Genomic DNA, 13,393 nt, shown 5'->3' on the forward strand with positions numbered 1-13,393 from the left:
ACTTGGTTTAAATGAATTTTCAGAAACTTCACACCACTTTAACTCTTCATACAAGCTTCAAATGAAAAAGTGTCCAACTACAAAGTTGTTCTCCTCCATGAGAGGAACAACTTTGATGTTGGAATTTTCTTCAAAAAATGCCATTTGCCAAGTGTAATCTAGTGCTGATGTGGACTGCTCAACAAGATTTAAAGCATCAAAAATTTTTCTAAGTGTTGGAAACTTGTCTTTTTGCTATTTTGGCAACTTTTTGTCGAACTCCCGATTTTATCCATTCTTCGACTTTTTTTGATTAATTTTCCACCAAAGGTCAATATTTGAATAATTCTTCTGATTTTGACCCAAAAATCAACTGTTCTGATTTTCTCCGATTATTGATGAAATTCCCGATTAAATCTCCTCCAATCAAATCCAGTCAAACAAACACATCCACATAGTCAGTATGAGAATTTTTTTCACACATAGAAGCCATTCCTGATTGAATGTTGACCAGAAAGTCAACTGGTTGACTTTGGCCAAAGAACCCTGACTTAGGGAACCAGATGGTTTGCAAGCTTGTACCCTTCAATCAATGCTTTGAATTGAGATTGAGAAAAACCCTAATCCAGGAGGATTTCCAAGAACATAGAGCCACATGACTACACCTCAGGCTTCTTGTTCTCTGATCAAAAATTCTTTGCAATAAAGCTCCTCCTTGTTAATCTTTGAATAATACCAATGATATGAATGCATGAATGTGAGTTGTGACCTAAATGATGTATGTACATGAATCATAAGCCAGGTGAATAGGGTAAGACAAATTTGGGGTATGACAGCTGCCCCTATTTAATCGTCTTATACTCGAAAATGAGATTGGCGCTAGCCTTTCGAATATTCGAGGTAGAAGAAGATTAAATACAAAGACCTGAAATTTGTCCTGAAAAGATGGTATGATCTTTTTTCTTTTATTTTTGTTTTGATATCTGCTGGGGAAAGAGAATTTTTGTTTTTCTGATGGAAATATTTACAGTGAGTCATTGGATGAATGGTGAGGGCTTGTAACGTAGCCCAAGGTGCCAATACAAGGTTCTCAAAGGAAATGTTTACTACATGGAAGTGGTCGGAGCAGAAGTATGTCTGGTGGGAAGGTAAGATAGACAAGTGTTTTAAAGGAGATACAGACGAGTATCGACAGAATGACACATACGAGCATCAAAAGGGAGATACAGACGAGTATCGAAAGAATGACGCGTACGAGCATCAAAAAGAAGATACAGACGAGTATCGAAAGAATGACACGTACGAGCATCAAAAAGAGGATACAGACGAGTATCGAAAGAATGACACGTACGAGCATCAAAAGAGGATACATACGAGTATCGAAAGAATGACACATACGAGCATCAGAAGGAGATACAGACGAGTATCGAAAGAATGACACATACGAGCATCAAAAGGAGATACAGACGAGTATCGAAAGAATGACACGTACGAGCATGAAAAGGAGATACAGACGAGTATCGAAAGAGTGACACATACGAGCATCAAAAGGAGATACAGACGAGTATCGAAAGAATGACACATACGAGCATCAAAAGGAGATACAGACGAGTATCGAAAGAATGACACATACGAGCATCAAAAGGAGATACAGACGAGTATCGAAAGAATGACACATACGAGCATCAAAAGGAGATACAGACGAGTATCGAAAGAATGACACATACGAGCATCAAAAGGAGATACAGACGAGTATCGAAAGAATGACACATACGAGCATCAAAAGGAGATACAGACGAGTATCGAAAGAATGACACATACGGGCATCGAAAGGAGATACAGACGAGTATCGAAAGAATGACACAGACGAGTGTTTGAGAAGCTTGGTAGATGGACTTACTGGGGATTGGGATTTAGTCTTGAAATGATTTGCCAGGACGAAAGGCAAAGGATACACAACATGGGGGTTGGATCTAAAAGTTTTTCCGTACGAGGGAAAGGGACCACAGAGACTAGTGACGACTAGACTCGACCCAAAAGAGTAGTACATACTGAAGAATCACGGGATATCGATGCTTACGAAGCATAAGAATTACATTAATCCCTCGGGCCAAAAGACGGGGTGTAACTCTTCAAGAGTGGCAATCGTTCGAATTGCCACACACCAAGTATGGTCATTCAAACGATTGAAAAATGAGATGGGTTGAATGCTCATCCTCATTCCCACTCTAATTTGCATGCAACATACGGGAAATAACCATGACAAGACTAGAGACGACTAGACTCGACAAGAAGATGATAGTAACCACTGGGGATTACGGGAATATGGATGCTTGCGAAGCATAAGAATTACATTAATCCCTCAGGCCAAAAGGCGGGGTGTAACTCTTCAAGAGTGGCAATCGTTCGAATCGCCACACACCAAGTATGATTATTCAAACGATTGAAAAATGAAATGGGTTGAATGCCCACCCTCATTCGCACTCTAATCTTCACGCGGCACACGGGAAATAACCTCGGAGACAACGATTCTGACGAAGAAAGACATTGCATCCGATCCATATTGGAGAGATTTCTTTTGGGGTTGAGGACACCAGGTATCGGCACCATGGCTGGAGGAGATTTGTAATGGAGTAGCAAATATCAAGTGAAGTTTATACAGATGACAACTTCTGTGGTGATGTGTCATTGGCTTGATTTAGCATTGGTTTGTATTATCTGGCTTACATTTTGTATGCATGTTTGAATTTTTCTATGGCGTAATGTTCCGCTTTTGACGGATATGCTACGCTTTTGAGGATGCAATGCTGTATGCAATGGATTCTATATGCAAAGGGTGCCAAATAAAGGCCCTGGTGGAACAGAAGAGTAGGATCATTGGGGTCCGTTGCCTGTGATCTTGAACTACCATTGTGGGTTGATGTTGGAACCCTACAGTGCCAAAGATCATTGGCAACTGCGTTGAGGGTTAGAGCATAGCCTCGTTGGGGATGAAATGGCTTCGTTTGGCTTCTCTTACATCCTGGAATGCTTGGAGATGGTGAACTCGAAGGACTATTCTTTGTTAGCCATATGGAAGAAAGACATGGACCTCTTTAGGTGCCCCATGCTTACCAGTACCGATGAGCTACACGTGAGATGATGACGATCTTTGTGATAAGAGATAGGTCGGAACGACCATTAGAACCTGCACAGAAAAACAGCATTTGGATGCAAATGGTGCCCCTTAAGGCACTTTTATGTTTATGTAACATCATGTTTCGTTTTTGTTCAAGATTATTATCCCTCATGCTTTCAATGCAATGTTTACTAACGAATTGAATCACACCTCGCATGCGAAAAATGAAAAGTAGGAAGGAACGCTTTTTATCAAAAGATCATTTTATTGATGGAATGCCTATGATTAGGCTTCTGTACAAGGAAGCAACTCCTAAATGAGGTAGTTGCGAAAAAGAAAATAAAATGCAAAGAGCAAAATGGCAAAGAGAAATGCTCGAATTTCCATTAAAACTGGTATTGCTACAGTTCCCATATCCTCGATTTTCTCAATGCTTTGCTTCAGAAGCGTAACGGTTGGATCGATCTGTCTGTGTGTCAAGGGCGCATAGAGATCTTCATGAAGGAAATTCAGACTGCAGCCTCTCGCTTTAGATCCCTAACTTTTGCCTGGACCGCCCTTTCGGGTTTTCAATCCAGCGGGATGCCCTTTCTTGCCTAAGTCGCTCTTTCGAGTTTTCAACTTAGCGGGTTATACTATTTTGTTTTATCCCTAATTTTTGCCCAAACCCTTTTGGTTTGCCGGGATGCCCTTATTTTTGCCTAGGTACGTCGACCTAGCGGGTCTCTTATGCGTAGTATTTTTTGACTGAGTCTGAATTGACTGGAAGCAGAACGTCTTCCCCATCCATCTTTGTCAGGATTAAAGCACCACCTGAAAATACTTTCTTCACAATGTATGGTCCCTCATAGTTGGGAGTCAATTTGCCCCTTGGATCGGTGTGAATTGGCAAGATCTTCCTTACGACTCGGTCACCTGTGTGGAACTCTCGAGGCCGAATTTTCTTGTCATACGCTTTCTTGATCCTCTTTTGGTACAACTGGCCATGGCAGATGGCGGATAAGCGTTTCTCCTCAATTAGATTGAGATGTTCAAGCCTCGTTTGAACCCATTCTGTTTCATCGAGTTTGGCATCCATCAAGACCCTCAACGAAGGAATTTCCACTTCGACAGGAAGTACGGCCTCCATACCGTAGACAAGAGAGAAGGGAGTTGCCCCAGTTGAAGTACGAACCGAGGTTCTATAGCCATGCAAAGCAAACGGTAGCATTTCATGCCAGTCTTTATACGTTCTAACCATCTTCTGGACGATCTTCTTTATATTCTTGTTAGCAGCTTCGACTGCGCCATTCATCTTTGGCCGATAGGGTGATGAATTGTGATGTTCAATCTTGAACTCTTCGCACAAATCTGCCATCATTTTGTTATTAAGATTAGACCCGTTATCAGTGATGATCTTGTTCGGAACCCCATATCGGCATATGATTTCTTTCTTGATAAAGCGAGTGACGACTTACTTGGTTACGTTCTTGTAAGAAGCAGCTTCAACCCATTTGGTGAAGTAGTCGATAGCAACAAGAATAAATCTATGCCCATTTGAAGCTTGTGGCTCAATTCGTCCAATCATGTCTATACCCCACATAGCAAAGGGCCAAGGCGACGTCAGGACATTCAGAGGAGTTGGAGGAACATGAATTCTGTCAGCATACACTTGGCATTTGTGACATTTCTTCACATACACATAACAATCACTTTCAATCGTCATCCAATAATATCCTGCTCGCAAGATCTTTTTGGCCATAGCGTGTCCACTGGAATGAGTTCCAAAAGATCCTTCATGAATTTCCCGCATGATCAATTCTGCTTCGTGTCTATCCACGCATCTGAGCAAAACTGAATCATAGTTTCTCTTGTACAGGACGTCTCCTGACAAGAAGAATTTGGATGCTAACCTTCGAAGCATTCGCTTATCCCCAATTGTAGCATCTTCGGGATACTCTTGTTTCTCAACATACCTTTTGATGTCATAATACCATGGCTTTTCGTCATACACATCTTCAGTAGTGAGACAATGAGCAGGGAATACATGTGCAGGCTCTTTGTAACGGAGGATCCTTATATCTGGCGCTTCTTTAGGGGAGCTAACTCTGAACATAGCTGCCAAAGTAGCCAAAGCATCTGCCAATTGATTCTCCTCTCGTGGGATGTGATCGAAAGTGATTTCCTCGAAAGCGGGCAACAACTCCAAGATATAGTCCCTATAAGGAACTAAATTGGGGTGTCGTTTTTCCCAATCACCTCTTACTTGATGTATGACCAAGGCACAATCCCCATAAACCTCAAGGATCTTGATCCTCATATCAATGGCTGCTTCGAGGCCCACTATGCAAGCTTCGTACTCTGCGACATTGTTTGTGCAATCAAAGCATATTCTAGCTGTGAAAGGGATGTGAGTTTGACGAGGAGAAGTCAAAACTGCCCCAATACCATGGCCCATAGCATTTGATGCACCATCGAACGTGAGAGTCCATCGCTCTCCTGGTTCGGGTCCTTCATTATCATCCAGTTTCATGATATCTTCATCAGGAAAGTCAAACTTCATTGACTGATACTCTTCTAATGGCTGATGAGCAAGATGATCTGCAAGGACACTTCCTTTGATGGCCTTCTGTGTGACATACTGGATATCATATTCTGATAAAAGCATTTGCCACCGGGCTAGTCTTCTTGTAAGGGCCGGTTTTTCAAAGATGTACTTTATCGGGTCCATTTTGGAGATCAATAGAGTGGTGTGAGTCAACATGTACTGCCTTAGTCGGCGGGCAACCCATACCAAAGCACAGCAAGTTTTCTCGAGTAGTGAGTAACGGGATTCACAATCGGTAAACTTTTTGCTCAGGTAATAAATGGCGCACTCTTTTCGACCGGACTCGTCATGCTGGCCTAGCGCACACCCCATAGATCCTTCAAGCACAGTTAAGTACATAAGAAGCAGCCTCCCAGGAACCGGAGGCATGAGAATTGGTGGCTCTTGGAGATACTGTTTGATCTTTTCGAAGGCTTCTTGACAATGATCATCCCAACGGATATCTTGATTCTTGCGTAACAACTTAAAGATGGGTTCACAAGTGTCAGTGATATGAGAAATGAACCTGGCTATATAATTCAATCTCCCAAGGAACCCTCGAACTTCTTTTTCATTCTTCGGTGCTGGCATATTCTGTATTGCCCTTACTTTATCAGGGTCGACCTCAATCCCTCGTTGGCTCACGATGAATCCAAGTAACTTTCCAGATCGCACTCTAAAAGTGCACTTGTTTGGATTAAGCCTCAACTTGAATTTTCGCAGACGAGCAAACAATTTTTCAAGATATACCAAGTGTTCCTCCTCAGTTTGGGATTTTGCAATCATATCATCAACGTATACTTCAATCTCCTTATGGATCATATCATGGAAAAGGGTCACCATCGCGCGTTGATATGTTGCACCAGCATTCTTAAGACCAAAAGGCATCACCTTATAACAATACGTACCCCACGGAGTGGTAAAAGTGGTCTTGGTCATATCTTCAGGAGCCATCTTTATTTGATTATAGCCAGAAAAGCCATCCATGAATGAGAATACCGAATACTGAGCAGTATTGTCGACTAACACATCAATATGAGGGAGAGGAAAATCATCCTTCGGACTTGCCCCATTCAGATCTCGGTAGTCGACACACATGCGTACCTTTCCGTCCTTCTTAGGAACAGGTACGATGTTTGCAATCCAAGGAGGATATTCACATACATATAAGAAACCAGCCTTCAACTGTTTTTCAACTTCCTCCTTGATTTTCAAAGCCATATCAGGTCGAGTTCTTCGTGGTTTCTGCTTTACAGGCGGACATTCTGGTTTGAGCGGTAACCTGTGCATAACTATATCCGTGTCTAAACCAGGCATGTCTTCGTATGACCAGGCGAAGATGTCAACATACTCTCGGAGCAGCTCAATCAACCTTCTTTTTACATCACTTTGCAAAGCGGCCCCTATCTTGACTTCTCTCTTTGCTTCTTCTGTACCGAGGTTGATGATTTCTATGGCTTTTTGATGTGGCTGAATAGATTTCTCTTCTTGTCTCAAAAGTCTTGCCAATTCCTCAGGGACTTCACAATCTTCCCCACTATCCTCATCAGCTTGGTCAATCGGATTCTCAAGGATATCAGGACGTGGAACTGTAACATTATCATTTTTGATGGAATCCGAGCCGGATCTGCACGATGGATGATTTATGCCTTAGAATGCAACACGTAAAGGAAAAGAAAAAGAAAAAGCTTTGCCATTTTTGAAAAAGTTTTTAAAGTAAAAATGGAAGAAATGGAACAGTAATTGCATGCGAAAATATGATTTTCATTCAATATTAAACAAATTGAAACACATGGGGGGCCCTTCTTTACACAAGTGATCAAAATGCTTGGGGCGAAGCACATGATTTATCGAAACAAGAAAATTACATCTCCATAAAAGTGACCCTGGGGATGTCCAATATGGTCCAATTGTTGAGTTCCTGTCCAAGTGCAGCATGGCAAATGAATCTGGAGAGGTCTTCTTCATCATCATCATCCACAGCGAGAACTTGACTTCCAGAACTGGTGCTTGCACTGACGAACACTTGAGAAATGGGGGGAATCACCTTCTTTCCAGGAATTATGCTGAGCTGAGTAGAAGAAGATGGTTGATACCCAAGGCCATACTTGTCTCGCTTCTCATGAACATCAATCAGCTTGCCCCAGGCACTATGGGTAGTACCAGCTTCTAAGAAGGCCTTAGCATCATTTAAAGACGAGAGGGGTGCTCCGAGTTCCTTCTTATCCTCAATCACGGGGAGTTTATCAACCGACACAATCTCTAAGGCTTGAAAAGGTGTCTCTTGTATCTCTCCCTCCACTTCAACATAACGGTATGATGCCAGATTATTGACTATCAAATCCTCTTCACCAGTGATCACAACAATCTTGTCATTCACAACAAATTTCAAACACTGATGGAGGGTAGATGTCACAGCCCCAGCAGCATGGATCCAAGGACGACCCAAGAGGCAAGTGTATGAAGGACGTATATCCATAACATAGAAGGCAATATAGAACATGTGAGGGCCAATCAAGACAGGCAGATCAATTTCCCCTTCTACGGACCTTCTAGAACCATCAAACGCTCTAACACTCATGGTACAAGGCCTCATCATAACCCCATCCATACTCAGCTTGAACAAAGTAGTCTTTGGCATCACGTTAAGAGAAGAGCCCGTATCAATCAGAACTCGGGACAACACAGCGTCCAAACATTTAATGGAGATATGCAACGCCTTGTTGTGTGCTCTACCCTCAAGTGGGAGTTCATCATCAGAAAAACCCAAACAATTACCAGCAGCAATATTGGTCACAACCCCTTCAAACTGAGGCACGGTAATGTCTTGAGTCACATGAGCGGAAGCTAGAACTTTCATTAGAGCCTCACGGTGAGCTTCTGAGTGCACCAAAAGGGGCAAGATAGAAATCATAGCTTGAGTTTGGTCAAGTTGATCAATCACCTTATAGTCACTTTTCTTAATGATTCTCAGAAGTTGCTCAGCGTCCTGTGGAGTACGGGTCTCAGGAGGATCAACAACAACTTGCTTCCCCTTCGTTTGTGCACTGACATCCTTATTGGTCTCCTTAGGAAGTGGAGGAGGGGCAGTAAAGATTCGACCACTACGAGTGATGCCACTAGTCCCAGCAATATTAGTGACACTCGAATTACCCACTGGAGGACAGTCATACTTCTTCCCTCGAATATACACAGCATTATAACTCCAAGGAACAACCTTGGAATTACTCACAGGAGAGGGAACGAGAGATGAGGTTGAAGAGGTCAGAGGGGCATCTGGAACCTGAATAACCAACGGAGTTCTCGGAGCCTGAATAACCAAGGGAGTACTCGGAGCACGAATGACCAAAGGGGTGCTTTGATTCTTTGACACCTCAGCAGGATAGTAAGGTATCTCTAGAGTAGCCACATCTTCGTCAGAAACAACCCTTTCCACTCTAATAACGCCTTCATCCACCAGCTTTTGAATCTCTTCTTTCAATTTAGCACATTCTTTCGGATTAGAAGAACATTCCAAACAGAAGTCGTGTAATTCACACAAAACCTTTTGTTGCATGAGATGTTCTCTGATTGTTGCAAGCGGCATCTTAACCTCATTAACATCAGTTACCATGATCTGGTCGTCACATAACTCAATGGCATTGGTCGTGCCAGCATGAGGAGGCATAGGATTATTCTGCACATTAGGACCAGTAGGAGCGAAAGAGATAAGCTTGTCATCAAGGAGATCCTGAACTTTGTACTTCAATGCTCTACTCCTTTCGATCGTATGGCCTGGAGCACCTGAATGAAATTCACATCGAGCATTAGCATCATATCCGGGAGGAAGAGGGCTAGGTGGAGGACCCATTTCGCGGAGTTGCACTAATTGACCAGCAAGCAATTGGGGGAGAAGCTGAGCATACGACATTGGAACCGGATCTATACGCCTGTCAGGGTATCTTTGCCTTTTGTGGACCTCTCTGACCTTGAGGCCTAGGATTCTGTTGGCGATTCTGAGGAGCGGCAGCTTGTTGTTGTGGCACGAAAGGCTGTTGAGGTGCCACCCAAGGTTGTGGAAGAGCAGCAGCATATGCCTGAGGGATATACGGACCAGGAACAATATAAGGCATTGGGTAATAAGGAGGTGGAACAGCGGAATATGCAGGAGTTCGGCCTTGGTCAACAGAAGTGGTGCTAGTCTCTCCTTCTTTCTTCTTCACAAACCCAGAATATGGCTTCTTACCATTGCCATTAGAACTGCTAGGAGTAGCAACATCTTGAATGGTACCAGCTTTAACACAGTTTTCAACCCGTTCACCAATGATGACCACATCTGAGAAGGAAGGGGAAGTATTACTAACCATGTGCTGAAGATACGACCCCTTCAGAGTTCCCATAAACAGATCAATCAACTCACAGTCCAAGAGAGGAGGTTGGACACGAGCAGCAAGCTCACGCCACCTCTGGGCGTATTCCTTAAAAGACTCTTCAGGCTTTCTTGACAAATTTTGTAGCTGGGCACGGCTAGGAGCCATAGCAGTATTGTAGTGGTATTGTTTCAAGAAGGCGTCGACAAGTTCTCCCCAAGTACTGACATTAGACCTCTCAAGTTTCATATACCACTCCAACGGGGCTCCAGTGAGACTATCATGAAAGAAATGCATCAGTAATGGTTCATTCTCAGCATGAGCGGCCATCTTACGGCAGTAGGAATGAAGGTGAGTCTCTGGGCAGGTGACTCCCTTGTACTTATCAAAGTCTGGCACCTTGAACTTTGGGGGAATCACAATCCCAGGTACCAAGCATAGAGCAGCAGTGTTGAAACTCGAAGTTTTAGCAACCTCAACGGCCTTAAGGCGTTCTTCAAGAGCTTGGTACATCTTAGCAGTTTCGGTCAACTCAGCAGTGAGATCATGGTCAAGATCAATAACCTCGTGGTGGTCGTCCACAACTTTTGGTATCCCCTCAACAAGAATCTCTTTAGTTTTCACTCCCCTATCAGCAGAGTTGGTAGGAGTATCCTTGACTATCCCGGCGACGCTCTTTCTGAGCTCTTCTTATCCTTGGACAACGACATGGAGAGTCTCCATAAGTTGAGTCATTCTTTCTCCCATAACATCGATATCCCTACGGAGGGCAGCCTGGCTCTGTTCAAACTGGTCCATGATTCTTCTTTCGTTGTTTCTGGTGCGGTAAGGATGTAAGAAAGTCAGCTTCGTCGTCGGGAAAGAAATCTGTTGTTGGAAGGGACCCCAATTAGAATCTGATAAAAGCCTGAAAATGCAATATGTTATGGGTGCATGGGTGCATGTGTGCATGTTTTATTATTTTCAAGACTTTTAGCTTTGCCTCAAACCAACAACACAAGATAGCGGGGAAGATTGAAGCATAACCAAGATAAGCGAACATAATCCATTAATTCCACAACCAAGTTTTTGAAGTACAAAATATTCCGCTCTCATGAGCCAACAATACAGAAATAGAAATAAGAACCCCATCCAACAAAATTGGTGGTGATTCTACAACAAAAGTCAAGACTAAGAAGGATCTCCCATGTCCAAATGACGAAGAGGGCTATCTCCAATGTTCTTATAGCTCCAAGTCTTCATTTCTTCAAAAAGCTTTTTGGTCTCAGCACGGGTTGGCCTCTTAATGATTTCTTGAATCAGTAGGTCCTTTTTGAAATGCATGGTTTCCATGTAGCGGTTCTTCAACTCCCAACATCTGGCTTCCTCTTGAGCTTGGGTGTTACCTTGGCCTTTTTCTTCTACTTGACCCTTCAGCTTTCGGATTTCTTCATAGTACTTTTCTAAGGTTCCTTGGCGTTCCAACAAGAGTTTGTCTGCTTTCTTTCGACGAGCCCTTTCTGAATTGGCTTCTTTAGTCTGAATCTAGAGTCTTTCAGTCAAATCTGCCAACTGAGCCTCGTAATGTTCTTTCAGCTTCTTCTCTTGAGATTCAGTAGATTTAGGGTCTATAGTCACTCTTGGCCTTTTCTGAGAAGTACTTCCTCTAGCATACAATTCTTCAAGCTCTATTTCTCTCATTTTCAACTTATGAAGAGCAGAAAGCTTCTCTTGCCTAGCAGTATTCATCTTAACTTGCATTGTTTCCATTTGTTCAGTCAATTTCCGATTTTGCTCAACAGTTCGATTATAACGAGGCATGGAGACAATGTTGGGTTGTTCACCAGCAGGGAGATATAAGGGATCCTTAGGAGGGAAAGGCATCCCTTGGGTGTTAGCCACAGCCTTGACCCACTCAGTATAGTCTTCATAAGTTGCACAATCTCTCTGACCAAAATGCTTCTTATCTCTCCAGCAAATACTTTTCCAGGCTTGCACAGCTTCTGCCATCTGTCCAATGTTGGTGGCTACATGATAGAAAATGTTCTCAGCTATCTCTGTTTGCTCAGGTGGACTGATAAAAGCATACCCAAATGTTCTTCTAGCTAGGACGGGGTTATAGTTGATTCCGCCCCTAAGACCCATGAGAGGTACGTTTTTGAACTTTCCGCAACTCATAATAACTTCCATGTCATCTAAAGCTCTATTGTACCAGACAATATCTTTAGCCCTCAGCCCCATAATCCTCTCAGCCCACTTAGATGTGTGTCTATTATCAATGAAAGCAACACGCTCAGGCAAATGCGACCTGAACCAACGATATAACAACGGGGCACAGAATCTAACCAAACCTCCCTTTTGACTATTCTTATGATGGATGGAGTGATAAACGTCCCCCAAAAGTGTAGGAACCGGATTCTGCAGAATGAATACGTGAATGGCATTCATATCAACAAAGTCGGGCACGTTTGAGAACATCATGATACCATAGATACTTAGAGCCAGGATAGCCCTAAATGTGTTCCATTCTTTTGCTTCAGCAGCATCGCAACCCCTTTTAACCAGAAATTCCATACGAAAACCAAAGCATCCTCCTTTCTTGGTGAGATTTGCTTCCACGACCGACTTGCTCAAATAAAGAGCCTTAGAAATTTCAATGGACGTAGGGGCCTCCATGGTGCCATAGTACGGGACTTCTTCCTTTTTGACCGGAACACCGAGGAAAAGAGAATACTCCTCCAATGTGGGAACCAAGAGATAGTCGGTGAACGTGAAACAACGCAGAGAAGGATTGTAGAACTGAAGCAGGGTATGAACTCCCTCTTGCTCATACTTGGTGAATGGCATTTTGTGAAGGCTCAGAATATACCCATATTTCTCTCGGAACTTGGTCGACTCATTTGGCGTGATCTTCTTCGCTAAACACCCAAGAGAATCCAGATTCGGATTCGGGAATGTATAGGAGATGTTGCGACTACCAGTCTTCAATGGTGGAGCCATGTGATGGTCGGAGACAAAGCCAAAAGTTCCTGAAAATAAATGAACATGCATGTTAAATGATATGGCGGAATGCATTTCATTGGGAGAATCCTAAAGCCTTTTCATTATTTCTTTTCTTTTCTTCTATTCTTTTCTTTCTTTCTTTTTTTTTTTTGCAAAAAGGTATATACATTATGCTCTTTTATTTGGAAATAGATTTTAGGATTCTCCACGAATGAAGTGAGGTGGATGCAATAGCATGATGTGTCATGTGTGCAATGTGGTGAGAGACTGAATGTCCCTCGCAACTTTGGACATCTGGGTAACACTGAATGTAACAGGTTCAAAATTCCGGCTTCAGATTGCGAAATGGAAATCCGGGTGTGATGAAGGCTAGTATCCTGTCCCTCCCCAACTCACAGG

At 42.9% G+C, this 13,393-nt stretch overlaps 1 protein-coding gene across 1 annotated transcript; it reads right to left on the reverse strand.

Moving 5' to 3' along the window:
* Positions 1-11,536: 11,536 nt before the first annotated feature.
* On the reverse strand, positions 11,537-12,838 carry LOC131639905 (uncharacterized). The gene is made up of 2 exons (XM_058910347.1): positions 11,836-12,838; positions 11,537-11,679 (listed from the first exon to the last, which is right to left on the reverse strand). The coding sequence occupies exons 1-2, from the start codon at positions 12,836-12,838 to the stop codon at positions 11,537-11,539; spliced, it is 1,146 nt and encodes a 381-aa protein (XP_058766330.1).
* Positions 12,839-13,393: the final 555 nt, after the last annotated feature.

This window comes from Vicia villosa, unplaced genomic scaffold, assembly GCF_029867415.1.
Source record: "Vicia villosa cultivar HV-30 ecotype Madison, WI unplaced genomic scaffold, Vvil1.0 ctg.002848F_1_1, whole genome shotgun sequence".
NCBI classification, from domain to species: Eukaryota; Viridiplantae; Streptophyta; class Magnoliopsida; order Fabales; family Fabaceae; genus Vicia; species Vicia villosa.